Source organism: Miscanthus floridulus, chromosome 5 (genome assembly GCF_019320115.1).
Source record: "Miscanthus floridulus cultivar M001 chromosome 5, ASM1932011v1, whole genome shotgun sequence".
NCBI lineage: Eukaryota > Viridiplantae > Streptophyta > Magnoliopsida > Poales > Poaceae > Miscanthus > Miscanthus floridulus.
Genome location: NC_089584.1, coordinates 83,881,042 through 83,899,016, shown reverse-complemented (window position 1 = coordinate 83,899,016; position 17,975 = coordinate 83,881,042). Strand labels below are relative to the sequence as shown.

The window sequence follows — 17,975 nt, the reverse complement described above, 5'->3', positions numbered from 1 at the left end:
TTTGTAAATGAAATCATCTTCAAGGATGGTAAACAATTAACAAGGTAGGCAATGCATCAAATAGGTAACATTCGAAAGAATCAACTTAATGCAATAGGTAACATAGGTGATAAACTTTTCAAAGTAACAAGGTAAGGCTTTAATGCATAAACCGGGGCTTGCCTTTGTTGATGATCTCGGGTTCCGGATCAGTACCACAATTATCGAATCCCGTGACAACCGGGGATTCTTCCATAACTTGCTCAACTAGAATCATTTCACTCTCGGATTCTACATGAAATAATAACATATGCTTCAACATGATGCTTTCATGGTACATGAAATATAACAACACCTCGAATACAACTGTCTTTCACGGTACAGTAGCAAGCCAACAAAACCAACTTGCAATTCTACCATCAAGGACCACACATGTGACTTGACCAAACTGATCTTGAAATCCTACTGGTCACAAAACATGACCAAAATAAGATCAAACACTAATCTAACCCTTAGGGTTTGCTTTTATTTATTTTTGAATTAATTTGGAAATAAGCCCAAAATGAACTTGTTCCAAATGACCTCAAAATTTTATGTAAGCTTCCTCATGACAAATTAGTGTACCAAAACAAATTTCATAATTTTTTGAATTATACAGTGGCCTACAAAATCATGGAAATTGCATTTATGAATTAATGGACTGAATTTTTGAACATTAAAAATTTATTAAAATTTCAAGTTTCATATTTTTAAACCATACTAGAGCATGTACAGAAGCTACACACAAATTTTCAGAATTTTTGGAGCTATGATTATTTTCCTACAAATTCCCAAAGTTTTAGCACTATTCAAAATCTAGAAAATATCAAAATTCACTATTCTCTCTCTTGCTCTCACTGACAGCCAGGCCCCGCTCGTCAGTGACACAGAACAGGGATACGGCGGCGCTGCCATCACCGGTCGGCCAAAACGCGCCGACGGCGAGTCTCCAGTGAGACGGATAGCACCAACATGATCTACAACGTCCCGTGAATCAATCCCAGCCCTCAAAACGGCAGTAGGCGCACCGGAGGGAGCTCCACGCCAGCCATGGCGGCGCACGGCACAATCCCGACCACGGTGCGGTAGAGGCTCAAGTGGAGTGAGCATCACGCTCAGGAGCTCACCACGATTACGCCGGTGTGTTCGGTGAAGGCAGAGACGGGCTGGAACGTCTTGGCCACGGCGAGGTCGATGGTGGCGGTACTTCGGTCGGCTCTGGGGAAGAACGTGTTGCGCCAGGCGATTCCAGCCAACCCAAGCGACGCGAGCAAGCCGAAGAGGAGCACAAGGTTGAGGCGATCACGCTGGTGTAGCTGGGCACGACGGTGGCTACGGCAAGCGGCGGAGCTGACTGGTGGCGGAGCAGAGTAGAGGGGAAAACGGAGGACGACGGCAGCGGTGTTCCTATTTATAGCTGGGAAGAACGCGCCCGGCGTCGACAGCTCACGTACGAGCTTGCCACGGAGCTTGCTGCGTGTCACTGCGTGAGAAAGCGGCGCAAAACGATCGGCGGCGGCAGCTACGTGGCGCCGGCGGCAAGCAGGGAGGTGGCGCTCGGTTGGATTTTGATTTTTAAAGTATTTACATAATTGCCACTGCGTTTATTTTGCAAACTACTCACAAATTTTCTAAAGAAGTTGAAAATCTCCAAAAATGAAAGTTGCTCAACTTTTCAAACTCTACAACTTTGCTTCAAGGAATATTTTCAAATTATACCTCCATTTTGAAATTTGAATTTGGGGTGCATTTGAGTATTTGAATCATTTCAAAATTACTCCAAATTTTATATGTAAACTTGAAAAACTTTGAATACCAAAGTTGATCTTTATAAAATAAGCTTCAACTTTGCTTTTTGTCACAACCCCAAATTCCAAATGGATTTTGAATTAGACAAAACGGGCAAAAAGGACTTTTATGATTTGAATTTGAATTCAAATTTGATTTGTTTACCTTTTTACTTTAACTTTGATTTTTGACCAGTAACATAGCCCATTAGGGTTATTTGAGTCAAATGACGCATGGCCTCACATGATCACATGAAATTTGACCCTTGTGGTCATGATCTTTATTTAAAGTTTTGAATCACATCACATAAAATAACAACTTATGAAATAAAGCTTATTTAGTGAATGCATTCAAAATTTTCTACTTTATGAATGCTTTGCAATGCATATGATGACATGTCAAGTTTTAGTGCTAGGTCAAAACACCAGAGGTGTTATAGCCGGTCATCAGACAGACTAGGGTGGTGCACTGCTGCACCCATGGCGATGACCACCCCAAGGCAAAAACCTCCGTTAGTTGCATTTCGATTCTCGATTCGATCCACAAGCAGTCTAACACTACTTTGCAAGCGATGCTAACTCTGAAAGTGTTTTCTCAAAAACATGTTATTGCCAAGTTACCATTTCTCAAAACATTTTTTATAAATATTTTCGCTTGCTCTCCGATGTGCACTAGGCCTAAATGCAATGCATGAAGTCCAACACCTATTGGCACTAGATGACCAAATTGTCTAGTTAAGAACCCCTCTTAATAGTATGGCCTTCTATCCTAAATGTGATCACACTCTCTATAGTGTCTTGATCACTAAAACAAAATACCTAATTATACCTTTGCCTTGATCTCCATAGGGTTTTGATTTTCTCTTTCTTGTTTTCCAAGTTGAGCACTTGATCATCATCACATGTAGCCATCTCCTCATTTCATGTGATCAACATCACCATTTGAGTGCCACCATGCTCCTCACCTGAATTGCACCAACCTAGCTCATATCATCACTTATGACAAAGGTTAGTGCTTAGGTTTCATCGATAATCTAAAACCAAACTAGGGCTTTCACCTACTGGCCCAAGATAAAAGAAAGACACACTTCAACATTTAGTTGGCTTAGTCTCTAATGCACACAAGTCTCCACACTTTGGCTACATCCAGGGCTTCTCCATCTCGGTTCCTGCGAGCATGGGAATAGGGAGAGCAGGCCTCTGAAATTGGGTCGTCTTCATGTTCATTTGCTTGCGTGAAGGACGGCCATTAGGTTTCTAGGGAGTGACCACACGACTGCTCGATCGTTCAACAACTTCATCTTCATCCCAACGTTCGTGGTAGCGGCAAGAGACCGACACTGCAACCTCTCTGCACTACATTGAGCGGGATGACTACTCCAACAGGTGCTATGTCGACTAGCGTAACCGGCTCTGGTGCCGCTGGGTATGTTCTAATTCATCCCCTATCATCAACGATTAAAATCATGATTATTAGTATCATCTACATGTTCATGGCACTTAGATCACATGTGCACATATATGAGGCCACAAACTTGTTCTTAATCTTTTTCTGGATTAAATTAATACTAAAATTGCCAAAATCTCTAACAATCCAAAAACCTGATGGGCCATTCTTGGTAGTTGCATTTGCGAGTATGCTAAAACCAAATATTTTTTAGGACACTTATTACAAGAGGTGGCGGTAGAGGTGCATTCTATGGTTGAGTGCTATGCACTACTATTTTGTTGCTCAACCTAGGGCTGTTGGGCCGCATACTCCTAATAAGGAGCATGCATTCAAACATGTTGATACTACGTTCAAGGCTACAATTTTGAGCATGCTAGAAGACTCCATAGTGGATGCATATGTGCCACTACAAACTGGTAAAGAGATATGGGATGCACTTGAGGCCAAATATGGAGTTTCTGATGCTGGTAGTGAGTTGTATGCCATAGAGCAGTTTCATGACTACAGGATGGTTAATGACCATTCAGTAGTAGAACAAGCTCATGAGATACAAACACTGGCAAAAGAGCTCAAAATTTTTGGTTGTGTATTGCCAAATAAGTTTGTGGCAAGTTGTATTATTGCAAAGTAGCCACAAACATGGACTGATTTTGCTATTTCTCTAAAACATAAGTGTTGGTGTTTCGAATAAACACCAACTAGTAAATTTATATTTGTTGCGCGTTAGGCCCAGATGGTGTGCTAAAAGACACAAGGTTTATATTGGTTCGGCAGAATATCCCTACGTCCAATTTGCTACTGCTCATGTTATTAGCACTGAAAAAGGTTCGTAGTAGGGGGTACAAACGATCGAGAGAGGGACAGGTCCCAAGTCTCTGATGGAAAGGTCGAACCAGTACTGAGAGCTCGGTTGCTGCTCAGTTGTGTGTTATGTGGTGCATGGTGCATTGAATTGATCCATCCCCTTAGTGGGGTGCCCTGCCTTCCTTTTTATAGATCAAGGGGGAGCAGGGGTTACAGATGGGAGAAAGAGGAAAAATCAGAGGCCAAGAAGGTCCTTTGAAGGTGTCGGGTCTTCCTTTTCCTCTGAGCCATCCCTGCTGACATGGCAGATGGTGCTAGGGATAGCACATTCACTGAACTTGATGGGGTCATGCTCTAGCTTCACTTAGCAAGTGGTTACGTCCCATCCTACCCTAGCGGACGGCGCGACGCACCAAGGTGCCGAGCCACGACCCTACGGGGGGGCAGACGAGGAAGCAACCATTCGTTTGTACTATAGATGATGTGAGTTCCCTCTTGGATCATAGTGGTTGTCGTATGCTTATGTCAGGATCCGTGTCTGAGGGCTGATGGTGGCGCCCACAACACTATAAGATAAAAGTCGGTGCCTACAACACTGTTTAGGCTCTGTCATGCCTGGAAGGGCTTAAAGTGCCCATCCCGTCATATCCTAACGATACTTTCCCATAGGCATGCAGGGTATGGTCCTCAGTACTATGGTTGACTTGAGCGTCCTATCTTACCCTGTACTCATCATTATGAAGGAGCAAGGTGTAGACGTTGGGCAAGGTGGAGCTAGCCCCGAGACATCGGGTTAGGCGGAGCCTACCCTGAGATGTTGGGCGAGGCGAAGCCTATCCTCAAACATCAGGCGAGCGTGGAGCCAGCCCTCGGGGATCAGGCGAGGTGAAGCCTACCCTCGGACGTCGAGCGGGGCAGAGCCTGCCCTCGGACGTCGGGCGAGGCGGAGCCTGCCCTCAGACATTGGGCGAGCGTGGAGCTAGCCCTAAGTCATTTGGGTGAGGCAGAGTCTGCCCACAAGGGTCGGGCGAGGCAGAGCCATCCTTTGGTCGTTTGGGCAAGAAGTGTAGTTGTGTTCTTATCTATTCGGAAGCATCAACGTTTGATGGTTATTAGCTCCTCCTCCTTGGGTACCCCAGTATTCGGTCCCCGATAATAAGAGTAGGAGTTTGGCATTGCAGACCTCATTAGCTCTTTGGATGTTGAAGAGAAGGCGAGAGCAAAGGACGTCCATGGCAAGAAAACTATTGAGGGAGGTTCTAGTGCCCATGTGGTGCGGAAAAATCTTCAACACTCCCACAAAAAGAAATTCCAGCAAGAACTCAAACAAAAGAACACTATGCCTTTTAAGAAGAAGAAAAAGGGAAATTGTTTCACTCGTGGCAAGTCCAGGCATTATGCTAAGGACTACCCGGATGGCAAGTGGAAGCCCCAGAAGAAATCTACAAACATGATTGAGGCTGATGGAGGAATATCGGGGTATGGTAATTTATTACCTATAGTTCTTTTAGTTTGTCATTCACCTGATTGGTGGGTTGACATAGGAGCTAATATTCATGTGTATGCTGATATTTCTTTGTTTTCTTCTTATCAGGTTGAGCGAACTTCCTCCTTGTTGATGGGGAATAGGGCGCGTGCGGCTGTATGTGGTGTTGGTACGGTCGATCTGAAGCTTATTTCAAGAAAGACCGTGCAACTAAAGAATGTGCAGTATGTCCCCTCAATAAGGAAGAATTTGATTAGTGGTTCTCTATTATGTCGTGATGGTTATAAACTTGTGTTTGAGTCGAATAAGTGCGTACTTTGTAAGTATCGAACTTTTGTTGAAAAGGCTATGAGAGCGGAGGCTTGTTCCACTTGTCTTTAAACAATGCATGTGTTAATTCTGCGAACCATGTGAGCCAGGTTAATGAGATAAATGTTTGGCATTCACGCTTATGTCATATTAATTTTGGTTGTATGACTCGCTTAGCTGGTTTAAATTTAATCCCAAAATTTGATTTGGTCAAAGGTTCTAAATGCCATGTAAGTGTTGAATCAAAACAACCTCACAAGCCTCACAAGGCTGCTGTGGTAAGAGACTTGGCACCACTAGAACTAATTCATTTTGATCTGTGTGAAATGAATAGCGAGTTGACCAAAGGTGGCAAAAGGTATTTTATAATATTTATAGACGATTGCACTAGATTTTGCCATGTGTATTTATTAAAATCAAAAGATGAAGCACTGCATTATTTTAAGATCTATAAAGCTGAAGTAGAAAACCAACTAGAGAAAACATCAAATGGTTGTGGACTAATCGTGGGGAGAATATTTCTCAAAAGATTTTTCTAAGTTTTGTGCGGATCATGGGATTATTCATGAGAGGACACCACCTTACTCACACAATCCAATGGGGTTGCTGAGAGAAAGAACCGCACTCTAACTGAGTTGGTTAACGCCATGTTAGAGACAGCAGGACTATCTAAGGAATGGTGGGGTGAGGTGATATTGACAACAAGTCATGTCCTGAATAGAGTGCCCACTAAAACCAAAGAAATTACACCATTCAAGGAATGGTAGAAGAAGAGATTAAATCTCTCTTACCTGTAAACATGGGGTTGTTTGGCAAAGGTAAATGTGCCAATAACAAGAAGTGAAAGCTTGGACCAAAAATTGTTGATTGTGTCTTTCTTGGTTATGTTATTTACATTGTGGGTTATAGATTTTTAATAATAAATTCTAGAGTACCTGATGTGAATGCTGGTACTATCATGAAATCTAGAGATGCTATATTTTTTAGAATGAATTTCCTATGAAGAATACACTTGGCACTTCAAGTCATGAATCTATTTTATTACCTAACACACATGAACCGGTAATACATACTGATGTTGAAACCCATGAAGAAAATCTAGAGGAGGATAATAATATAGTCACTCCAAAGAGTAAGAGACGGAGGGTTGCAAAATCCTTTGGTGAAGACTATATTATATACATTGTGGATGACACTCCTAAAACCATAGAAGAGGCATATTCATCTCTTGATGCTGACTTATGGAAGGAAGTTGTTCAAAGTGAGATGGACTCTATTATGTCTAATGGAACTTGGGAGGTGGTTGATCGTCCTTACAGGTGTAAACCTATGGGATGTAAGTGGGTATTTAAGAAAAACCTTAGGCCTGATGGTACTATTAAGAAGTACAAGGCGAGGCTTGTAGCAAAGGGCTATACACAGAAAGAAGGTGAAGATTATTTTGTTACTTATTCACCAGTTGTCCATCTAACGACTATACGAGAGCTACTTTCCTTGGCTGTCTCACATGGTCTTCTCGTTTATCATATGGACGTTAAGACAACTTTCTTAAACGGAGATCTTGAGGAAGAGATCTATATGGATCAGCCGGATGGATTTATAGCAAAGGGTCAAGAGGGAAAGGTGTGTAAGTTATTGAAATCTTTGTATGGTCTAAAACAAGCACTTAAGCAGTGGCATGAGAAGTTCGACAGAACTTTGACATCAGCCGGCTTTGTTGTGAATGAAGCTGATAAATGTGTTTATTATCGGTATGGTGGAGGAGAAGGTGTGATCTTGTGCTTATATGTGGATGATATACTAATTTTTAGAAATAATATTAATGTGATCAAGAAAGTGAAAAAAATGTGTCTAGTAACTTTGAAATGAAAGACTTGGGGTGAGGCTGATGTTATTCTTAACATAAAACTACTTAGAGAAGGAAATGGTGGGATAACACTTGTGTAATCCCACTCTATGGAAAAGGTGCTGAGTCGCTTTGGATATAGTGATTGCACGTCTGCTCCAACTCCTTATGACCCAAGTATGCTATTAAGGAAAAATCGAAGAATAGCACGGGATCAATTGAGATATTCTCAAATAATTGGCTCACTTATGTATTTAGCTAGTGCAACGAGGCCTGATATCTCATTTGCTGTGAGCAAAGTTAGCCGGTTTGTTTCAAATCCAGAAGATAATCATTAGTGTACTCTTGAGAGGGTATTGCGCTATCTAAAAGGGACTATGAGCTATGGCATACAATATACTGGGTATCCAAGGGTACTAGAGGGTTATTGTGATGCAAATTGGATATCTGATGCTGATGAGATTTATGCCATAAGTGGATATGTGTTCTCACTTAGAGGTGGCGCTGTTTCATGGAAGTCTTGCGAGCAGACCGTCTTAACAAGGTCAATAATAGAAGTAGGACTCACAGCATTAGATACCGCCATAGTTGAAGCTGAGTGGCTTCATTAACTCCTTATGGATTTACCAGTGGTTGAAAAACTAATAACGGTTATATCCATGAACTGTGATAATCAGACTGTGATAATCAAAGTGAATAGTTCTAGGATAATATGAAGTCTACAAGGCATGTGAAGAGGCGGTTAAAATCTATCAGAAAACTAAGAAACTCCAGAGTAATAGCGTTGGACTATGTCCATACATCTAAGAATCTAGCAAATCAGTTTACAAAGGGACTGTCACGTAATGTGATAGATGGTGCATCGAGGGAGATGGGCTTGAGATCCACTTGAAGTCATTCCATAGTGGTAACCTGTCCTATGTGATTGGAGATCCTGTGAAGTAGAATGGTGAAACAAGCTAGTGGTTGACTGATGGAGAAACCCCTTATACTAAAGTCCAGATCGTTATGAGATGCACTATTTCTCCTATGTTGTATGGCAGGTTGGCTAATTCCTTAATGTGATCTGAGTGGCTTATTTAAGCAGGGATGTTGTCCTACACAATATCCTAGAAGGAACACACCTATATGAGTCCGACTGCTAGTCACAGTCTATGAGATGTGGGTAATCTCTAGATACTCATGAAAGACATCGAAGTGTGACTTATATGCTTCAAAACATAGGGGATGCTTGTAGCAGCCTAGTACCATGAAAGAACTTTGGTGAAACTCAATTCACACAAAGCGGTCAATTCAAGGTATAGTCCATTGTTCAGTTGCGAATGAGTGTAACCCCTGTTATAGATAGATGTTCAACTTAACAGTCTTCGTTGAAACTCTGGTATATGAAAGAAATATAGATGAGACAATTATGTATTTGGCACTGAAACAAATCAGTCTTTCGTCTTTGGCACTTAAAATTTAAACTTTCTTATCTGGCACCAAGTTAAAATTTCCTTCCCTATATGCCACTACCATCCAGGCATTCCATTCATCTATTAGTTGACTATTTTGAATGTGTCCGTTTTTTCTTAGAGTGACCAACATACCCTCTATCTCCTGTGAGTCTGCGACCTTCTTCCCCGAAAAAACACCAAAGCCTAGATTGATGGAAGGAGGAGAGGACAATGGAGCAGAGGATGTTGTGCCAAGCGGCGCCCAGCACCAGTTGCGCTTGTCCTCTGGCGGGGCAACCTCACTCGGTGGAGCCAGGCCTTGGTGCAGTCGCGGTGGCGGGGCCGATGCTCCGGCTAGCCCACGGCGTGGCGGAGGCGGTGCGGCCCCTCCGGCCAGCCAGCAGCGTGGCGATGGTGTCCAGTAGCTATCTGCATTTGGTGAGGAAGCTTCGATGATGATGCACAGAAGAGCAGCTCGCGATGGCTCTGCCATCCCCTTCCTTGACGGTATGTGGTGGTGGATCTTGGCGCATCCTTCTCACCTAACCTCCCTAACTAGCCATGGAGGGCCCCTCCTCTTGAAGATCTGGTGGCAACAGGGGAGCGGGAGCCTCTTCCCCCACCACCACTAGTGGCCGCACAGCCTCTTCCCCCACCTACGGTGGCGGCGGCCCCTTCCCCCACCACCAGCATCGGCCACAGCGGCCCCTTACCCCACCACCACCAGCGGTGGCGGCGACCCCTTCCCCCACCACAAGCAGCAGCAGGGGTTGCCCCTTCCCCCACCGGCAAGGATGCTCTGTGTCAAGGGCAGTAGCAGCTTCAACATTGGCACCGGCCCTGCTCGCGTCCACGTCGTGGCCTGCGGCCTCCTCGTCGCCCTCTGCCTTCAAATCGAGCTCATCTATGCGGCTCCGTCAACGCATCCTCCCTATCAACGTGACTCCGTGCTATCTGGGAGTCACCTTCCCCTACAAGCACGGTTCCTCTTATTCGAATAGCCCATCGTCTCCTAACGCGAGCAGACCCTGGACGGCATGGTCACCAGCTGGCGGAGCCCAAGCGTGTGCCTCGACGGCCGCCTCTAGGCTGCTGAATGGAAGGACGGCTGTTGGTTGTATGCATGATTCCATGTTTCTATGTTTTTTCTTATAATGGTTTATATTTATATATTTCAATGTGTGTGATTTCGATGTTTGATTCCCCAGAGGTGTGCTTTCCGATCAGATCCTAGGGAGCACGTGATGGTGGATGAACCGCTTGAGGTTCGTATGCGGATAGACTGCCATCCCACACGTGAGCTGGTGTTGGCGGCACCTCCACGGCCGTCGGTGGCGCGCGTCTCCCACCGGCAGAAATATATGTTTGTTGTTGTTTTCATGTCTTTCGATGATCTGAAAAGAATATAGGACTTCGATTATTAAAATCCCATGTTTTAGTTCACAATATATTTGTGATATTTTATAATTTTCTTATTTGATAACATGTTCATCTATTATTTTCCTATTTGGTATCATGTATTTCTACTACAAAGAAGGGCATTCATGTCATTTTACCAGCCACTTGACGCCGTTACTAGCCCAAATGGACGGCTATGCTATCTAGGGAAGGAAATTTTAACTTGGTGCCAAATAAGAAAGTTCAAATTTTTTAGTGCTAAATACGAAAGACTGATTTGTTTCAGTGCCAAATACATAATTCTTCCAATATATATTTGAGATTATTTAACATGTGCCTTCGAATTTGGTGGGGATTGTTAGATTTAATGTGGGTCAGGCCCATATATTAACTATTTAAATCAAATAAATTTTAAGGCCCGTATTAAATAATGTGTGTGATATTATTTAGTCCCATACCGGATATTGACTGGACGTTGACTCGACTTATATGTGCGAGCTATGTCTGCCTACATTGGATGGTTGAGTGGAGGCATGGCCGTGTCGTGCCATGGCCGACACGACCACGCGGTGCAGAACATGAAAAGTTTTGCCACTCAAGCTGTTTATGTGCAGGAGTTATGGGAGTTACTAAGTGACGGGAGTTTCTACCCCTAATTGGAAAAGTTAATGTGGTAATGATGGGAGTTTAGGAGTTTCTACACCCAAAGTGAAAATGGACGAGGAAGGTTATGGGAGTTTTCCTCCCGTAGCGTCGCGCCTCCTTCGCTTCCTCTCTCGCTGGTATCGCGCCCTCTCCGCTCCCTGCTGGCCCAAGATAAAAGAAAGAAACACTTCAACATTCAGTTGGCTTAGTCTCTAATGCACACAAGTCTCTACACTTCCGCTGCATCTAAGGCTTCTCCCTCTCGGTTCCCAGCGTTCGTGGTGGCGGTGGGAGATCGACATTGTAACCTCTCTACACTGCATTGAGCGGGACGACTACTCCAACAGGCGCTATGTCGATTAGCACAACCGGCTCTGGTGCCGTTGGGTATGTTCTAATTCATCCCCTGTCGTTAACGATTAAAATCATGATTATTAGTATCATCTACATGTTCATGGCACTTAGATCACACGTGCACATATATGAGGCTACAAACCTGTTCTTAATGTTTTTCTAGATTAAATTAATACTGAAATTGCCTAAATCTCTAATAGTATACTATGAAAATATATTTAATGAAGAATCTAATGATACTTATTTGTTATCATAAATGTTATTATTTTATTATATAAATTTGGTCAAACTTGACATGTTTTGACTCTTAAAAAAATTAAAATAACTTATAATTTGGGATGGAGGGAGTACATCTATTTTTGTCTGTGTGGATCTTCCTATTGAAGAAATATTTCAAAGTTCAAACATCAAATTCCTACCGAATGAGCCGATGCCATCGGACGTTCTTCAAAGCACGCGTGATTTTGGTTGGTTGAAGCACCCGACTTCTTATGTGAGTGATATAGTACGTTGTAGTGGCCTTGTTGTGATTTATAATTAGTGTTATGATTTAGTTGCCAGCCTTGATTCGCCTCGCTTAGGCTTAGGCGGTCACATGAAAAGCAAGGCTGCTTGGTTTCTAACTAAAGTTTGCTACGTCGTACGATTCTCAATTTATTTTAAGTAATTTTCTCACCACAGTTGTGATGTTGCTTTTCCACACGACGCAGTATGGCGCCGCCACAGCAGGGACGTGGCGCTGGGTGGCCGGGAGCCAGAGGCCCAAAAATCGCCGTGCCACTCCCACCCTCTATCCAGACTGTGAGACAAGGAAGCAGGGCCGGGCGGGCTAGGACGTAGGGCTACCTCTACTTGCACCGGGTTCGGTCCAGCCGACCTGACGTGACGCGGAGCGACAAAACCAGACGCCACATCTTTCTTAACACAAAACAAGCAAGGAACGCCACTATGCTTATCTCGTACGGTACTTAACACTGGAAGCCGGTGTTTAAAAACAATGCGGAAACCTCTGTCTGAAACAGAACGAGTGCGTGTGGTAGGAGCACTGCACAGAATGACATAGCCCATTTCTATCCTGAGCCTAACTGATGCTGAGCCTTGTTTAGATCCCATCAAAATTCTAAGTTTTTTCACTCTCTCTTCGTCACATTAATTTTTGGATGCATACATGGAGCATTAAATATAGGTAAAAAAAAATTAATTGCACAATTTGGTTGTAAATCACGAGACGAATCTTTTGAGCCTAGTTAGTCCATGATCGAACAAAGTTTATCAAATACAAATAAAACGTGCTACAGTGTCCAGATTGCAAAAATTTGCGATCTAAGGCCCAGGTGAAACACTGTATAAATCCTGACGGAAAGACAGACAACTGGCCTGGCCAATCCAAATAATTGCAGGTTTTGACCGGTGACTACTGTAGGTTGGTTGGACCGTCCGGGAGCCGGGCGAGGAGGCCTCACCGCCTCAGGCCTGGTAGGAAGAAGGGATCGAGGACCGCTGGTGTAAAGGGCTGTAAAAGGTCGCGCCATGGAAGTGGGTGTTGGATACCGGTGACTAAAAGTAAGGTGTCGTACGGAGGAATCGGATAATAATAAAAAAAAATTACAGAAGTTAGACGAATTAATTAAGTCTAATTAATTTGTTATTAACGCATATTTACTGTAGCATCGCGTTATCAAACCATGAACTAATTAGGTTTAAAAGATTCGTCTCGTAAATTAGTCACAAACTATGTAATTAATTTTATAATTAGTATATATTTAATACTCCATATATGTGTCAAACATCCGATGAGGTACAGTGACTCTGGAGAGGAGCCGAACACCCGTAGGACTCATCGAGTGCAAGTGGTGGGCTTCGCTTTCCGGCACTACACGCTGCACTGCAGCAGCTCCCTCGCATCGCCGGTGGACGCCCCTCCAGTCACTTATGGCCGTTTCACAGACTTCTTTGGACTTCTGTGTGATCTGCTAGCTAGGTCTTGCATTTTTTGGCCACCGTCCGGCCACGCATCGTCCCAGCCTCCCAGGCCCCACATGGCCCATGCTGCCAGTGTGTTGGCGTGAATGGAGCAATGTGATTGCTCACTTCCATGGGTGATACGGTGCATGTGCATGTTCCCTCAAAAAAAGAAAAAAGGTGATATGGTGCATGGTGTACGTACCTGTTGCGTCCATCTGGATCGCGAGTGGACGATAAGCCACCCTTTTCAATTCACAAATCAAAATATATCTGACAGCTCGAGTGCTTGACAAATACCCCCTTCTTCAGCGATCCCAAATGTGCGCCTGCTCAATTTGTCAAAATATCAACTTTGCGTCACGGTCACTCGACTGTAAGTTGGTGGTAGGTGTCACTGCTTGCTAGTGCTTCAGAATTCCACCGTGGGAAAGAAAACGAAGAATTAAAGATCGTCAAATGGTAAGCAGTAGACATCTTCAGGATTTCGGGTTGGTAAGTAAGAGACAAAGGAAAAACCCCGAAACGTTGACATGCCTCCTGACTGATGATGCTAATTGCTAACATCGCACGCAGAGTTTCTCCGTGCAGCCTAGTCCAAGTGCTGAAGCAGGACCGGCGCTACTTTGGTCGCTGGCAACTCCCACGGCCGGACGGCCCGTCGTCAGGAGGCTTGGTACGGATCGTCACTTATTAGGGTTTTTTATCTAAATATACTTCATGTAAGCCGTCGTTTTGGAATAGAAAAAGTTGTAAATCCTCGACGTTTATAACCTCATCTGATATAGTGAAGATTTATTGGCTAGTGCTCGTGGTTTTTTTTCTTCCACCTTAAGATAATTTTCCACGTTAAAATCTCGAGTCCCCTATGCTAGATCTACTATTTTTTGTCATTTATATTGCCTATCGTTTATAACAGTAAAGACCTTGGCATGAACCATGCGTCCATGCCCGATACACCAAACCGCTTCGCTAGGCAGGGCCCGTGCAGCGCACCCCCAAACACGCCGAGCCGGACGCGCGTAGTCCGTAGATGTACCAAATCCCCGTGCCGTGCCACCCCCCACAAACACCGCCAAAAACGGAGGAAAAAACCGGGAGCCTTTGGTAAGCCACACGTCCGGCTCCACCACCACCTCCACTGCCTTTGCCGCTCCCGTTTAAAAGCCACCGCCCACCACCAGTTAACCACCCCAAACGCCCCACCCTCCCACTCCACCGCAGCCAAAGCGGCGCGACCGTGCTCGTGCTGCCTCCCGCCTACACACGCACGGACGGACGCACGTCCGAGTCTCCGAGAGAACGCACGGGCGTGTAGGTGTAGTATAGCCATGCAGATCCTACGCCTGCTCGCGGCGCGGCGGTTCCGGCGCCGCCGTCGCGCGGTGTCCACGATCACCGCGACGGCGGCGACCGCGCCGGTGACCCCTCGCGGCGGCGGCGGCGGCTTGTACGTGTACGGGTTCGGCGAGGAGGAGGACGAGGGCCCGTTCTTCGACCTCGACCTGTCCTGCTGCTCCGCGCCCGCGTCCAGCGCGGGCAGCCAGGCGGCCGAGTCGTCGGGCTCCGAGTCCGAGGACACCACCTCGTCCTGCGCCGCCACCGCTGCGCGCGGGGACCTCGACTTCGTCATCTCGCTGCAGCGTAGCCGGAGCCGCTCCGCGTCGCCCTCCTACGAGGAGCGCCTCTTCTTCCGCGGCGCCGCACCGCCGCGTCGTCCGACGGCGCCCGGCCCGCCGCCGCTCATGTTCTGCGCGTCCGAGCCGAGCGACGCCGCGTCGCGCGCCCGCCACAGCAGCGCCAGCAGCCGGCGCGGCGGCGGCGGCAGGCTGCAGCTGCGGACGCTCAGCTTCGGGTCCGCCAAGGCCGCCTTCTACGGCGGACGCGCCAGCTTCTCTCGGAGCACCAGCAGCGCGCGCTCCGCGAGGCTCTTCGCCTCGTACGGCGGCGGGTACGGCTCGCCCGACCACCAGGACCTGCTGCGGGACGAGGGAAAGGTCAGGCCGCCGCCCTCCGGCGACGTCATCCGGCGCTACCTGAGCAAGATCTCGAGCCGGCTGCGGCGCGTGGCGGTGGCGGCTCCCGGCGCCGACCTCCGGCTACGGAAGAGCCGCTCGGCCTCCTCGACGACGCAGGTGTCCGCGGCATCCGCCCCTTACCAGTCGCCGCCGTCGGCCCGACGCGACGACTCGCTCGTCGAGAAGCAGGACGGCATCGCGAGCGCCATCGCGCACTGCAAGGAGTCCCTCCACCGAGGTACGTGTGCCGACGCCGTAATGCTGACGCCACCGACCAGGCCGCGCGTCTCGTGCCTCCTCCATTAAATTTGTCTGCCCAAGCTGACGCGCGCGCGCGCCACTTGCGTTTCTTCATTGCAGCGTCCGTCTCGGAGGTGGACACGTCGCTGGTGCGATCGCGGAGTGACCCAGGGCCGTGAGCAGCGTCGAGTCGACGACGACGACGCCGGGTTTCGCCGCCTGCCATGCCCGCCATTCCGCCGCTCCGGGACTCCGGAGGCGGCGGCCGAAGCTTCGCGCTGAATTTCGCAAAGGACGCGAGGAAAAGACGACGAACTTGCCGCCGCCCGCCGCAAGTACGAATCGCTAAAGGCTCGTCAAGAACATGCAGCGGTCGGTTGAATCAGCGAGCGAGCGGGCGTCTTTAGGCCTTGTTTATGTGTGAGAGCGAGTTCTTTTCGTGGTTTTAGGCGTGGGGAAAGAGCTCCTTTTAGGCTCCTTTAGCCACCTCCCCCATATACAAGCGTGGATCTGTGTCTCTTCACCACTTTTTCTTTTTCTTTTTTGTTCATTCATTCAGTTTTCTCTCTTTTTGGTTCGACGCATTGTACAAGAGACTTGCAACAGGACCTGTAATTACCTGTAGCTAGGTGATCAGCCTTATGCAAATCTCAACATGTTCGTTCGTTGTCTCAACTGTCATGCATTTTGATGAAACTAATAACCTCGCGGTGCATGGTTGATTTTTTTTCCCGCTCAATGGTCTTTCGTTTTACGTCTTCTAATGCCTTGTTTAGTTGGCGAAATTTTTCGGAAAATGATATTATAGCACTTTCGTTATTATTTGGTAATTAGTGTTCAACCATAGTCTAATTAGATTTAAAAGATTCATTTCGTGAATTTCGTCTAAACTGTGTAATTAATTTTATTTTTTATTTATATTTAATGTTTCATACATGCGTCAAAAAGATTCGATGTGATGGAAAATCTTGAAAAATTTTACAAAATTTTGGAAACTAAACATCACCCAAATCTCGCGTCAGATTGCATTACAAGACAACGGTCAACTGGTGCTGCAGGTCACTGTGCAGCGTGTAAGAGGAGCCAGTACGAAACCTGTAGTCACATCTCATCTGCCTGCCAGGAGCACGTACACTCTGGTCACTCGCCCGCCCTGTGTTAGCCTGCGCCGTGCAAGTGCATAGCCACCCAGGCGCGCCCAGGCCGTGTGTGTGCCAGGCTGACTGCCTGTGGAGTGCTGAGGCCTGAGGGAGACGGGACGGGATCACGGAAAAGGCCGGGGTCCCCCCGCCTCGCGTCGCGGCGTCATGATGGAGCCGGTGGCGGCGAGATGGGGGAGGGAGCGATCGTAGTACGGTGAGGGTGACCAAGACAAAGATCTGTGCGTGATTCTGAGGGGTCTCGGCGCTCCTCGTCCGTCCTGGGGAACGGACGCGCTGCGCCCATCTCTTTCGGCTTTGTTTACCTCCCGCGCCCGCTGCCATTTCCGTCCGTGCTTGCTCGTCGCTTTTCCCCCGCCCCTCTTTGCACTTCGCACGCAGGCAGCGCCCTTTGCCCTGTTGCTGCTCCTTCCTTCCCCGTCTGGGTCTGGCGGACTGGGCGGCCGTCACCTGCGTTGCGTTGCGTGGGAGGCTGGCCGGGGGGAAAACGCCGCGAGAATGGCCCAAAGCTACACCCGCTTTGGCGACGGAAAGAGGCCGGAAACGCATTGTTTAGTCTGACCTTTGGCTGGCTTTCATCCAGGTCAGGTCTTTTAACCTTGTCCCAGCTGTAACTAAAACAAAAGTTAGCAGGCAAAAGCTACGACTTGTGCCGTGCATCGTCGTCAGCATCAGCGGCGAATCCGAGGCGGGCGAGCGGGGCGGGCGGGGCCTTTTGCCCGCGCGCGGCCAGCCCCAGCGTGCATTTGTCTCACTCCCAGCAGCTGAGGAGTGAGGAGGAGCTGACAGCTGAGGTCCGCGGCGTGGGGGGCCACAGCGGCCACCATCATGCCCGTGGGAAAACTTTTTCTATCTCCTGCTGCGCGAAAAATATTCTAGAATTGTTATAAAAAAAAGTTGTTGCGCTGCACGGCATTGTGCTGATGACAAAACTGCAGAGGCCTGCGGGTGCAATGATGGAGCCCGAGCGATGCGTAGGATTTCGCGGATCTTGATTCTTAGACTGCCGCTGCTGCCGGGAGGCTGGAGGGGAGGGAAATTTTGCTTCGTTTCGGTGGGTGC

The 17,975-nt window shown here is 47.1% G+C and overlaps 2 protein-coding genes across 2 annotated transcripts; both read left to right on the top strand.

Annotated features, from left to right (window-relative positions):
• The first annotated feature begins 3,517 nt into the window (after positions 1-3,517).
• Positions 3,518-5,658, top strand: LOC136454851 (uncharacterized). The gene is made up of 3 exons (XM_066455107.1): positions 3,518-3,866; positions 5,268-5,543; positions 5,654-5,658. Exons 1-3 carry the CDS (start codon positions 3,518-3,520, stop codon positions 5,656-5,658), a joined length of 630 nt encoding a protein of 209 aa, XP_066311204.1.
• A 9,044-nt stretch (positions 5,659-14,702) lies between these two features.
• On the top strand, positions 14,703-16,469 carry LOC136452499 (probable membrane-associated kinase regulator 2). Its single transcript, XM_066453110.1, has 2 exons — positions 14,703-15,751; positions 15,874-16,469. Exons 1-2 carry the CDS (start codon positions 14,827-14,829, stop codon positions 15,930-15,932), a joined length of 984 nt encoding a protein of 327 aa, XP_066309207.1. The 5' UTR covers positions 14,703-14,826; the 3' UTR covers positions 15,933-16,469.
• Positions 16,470-17,975: the final 1,506 nt, after the last annotated feature.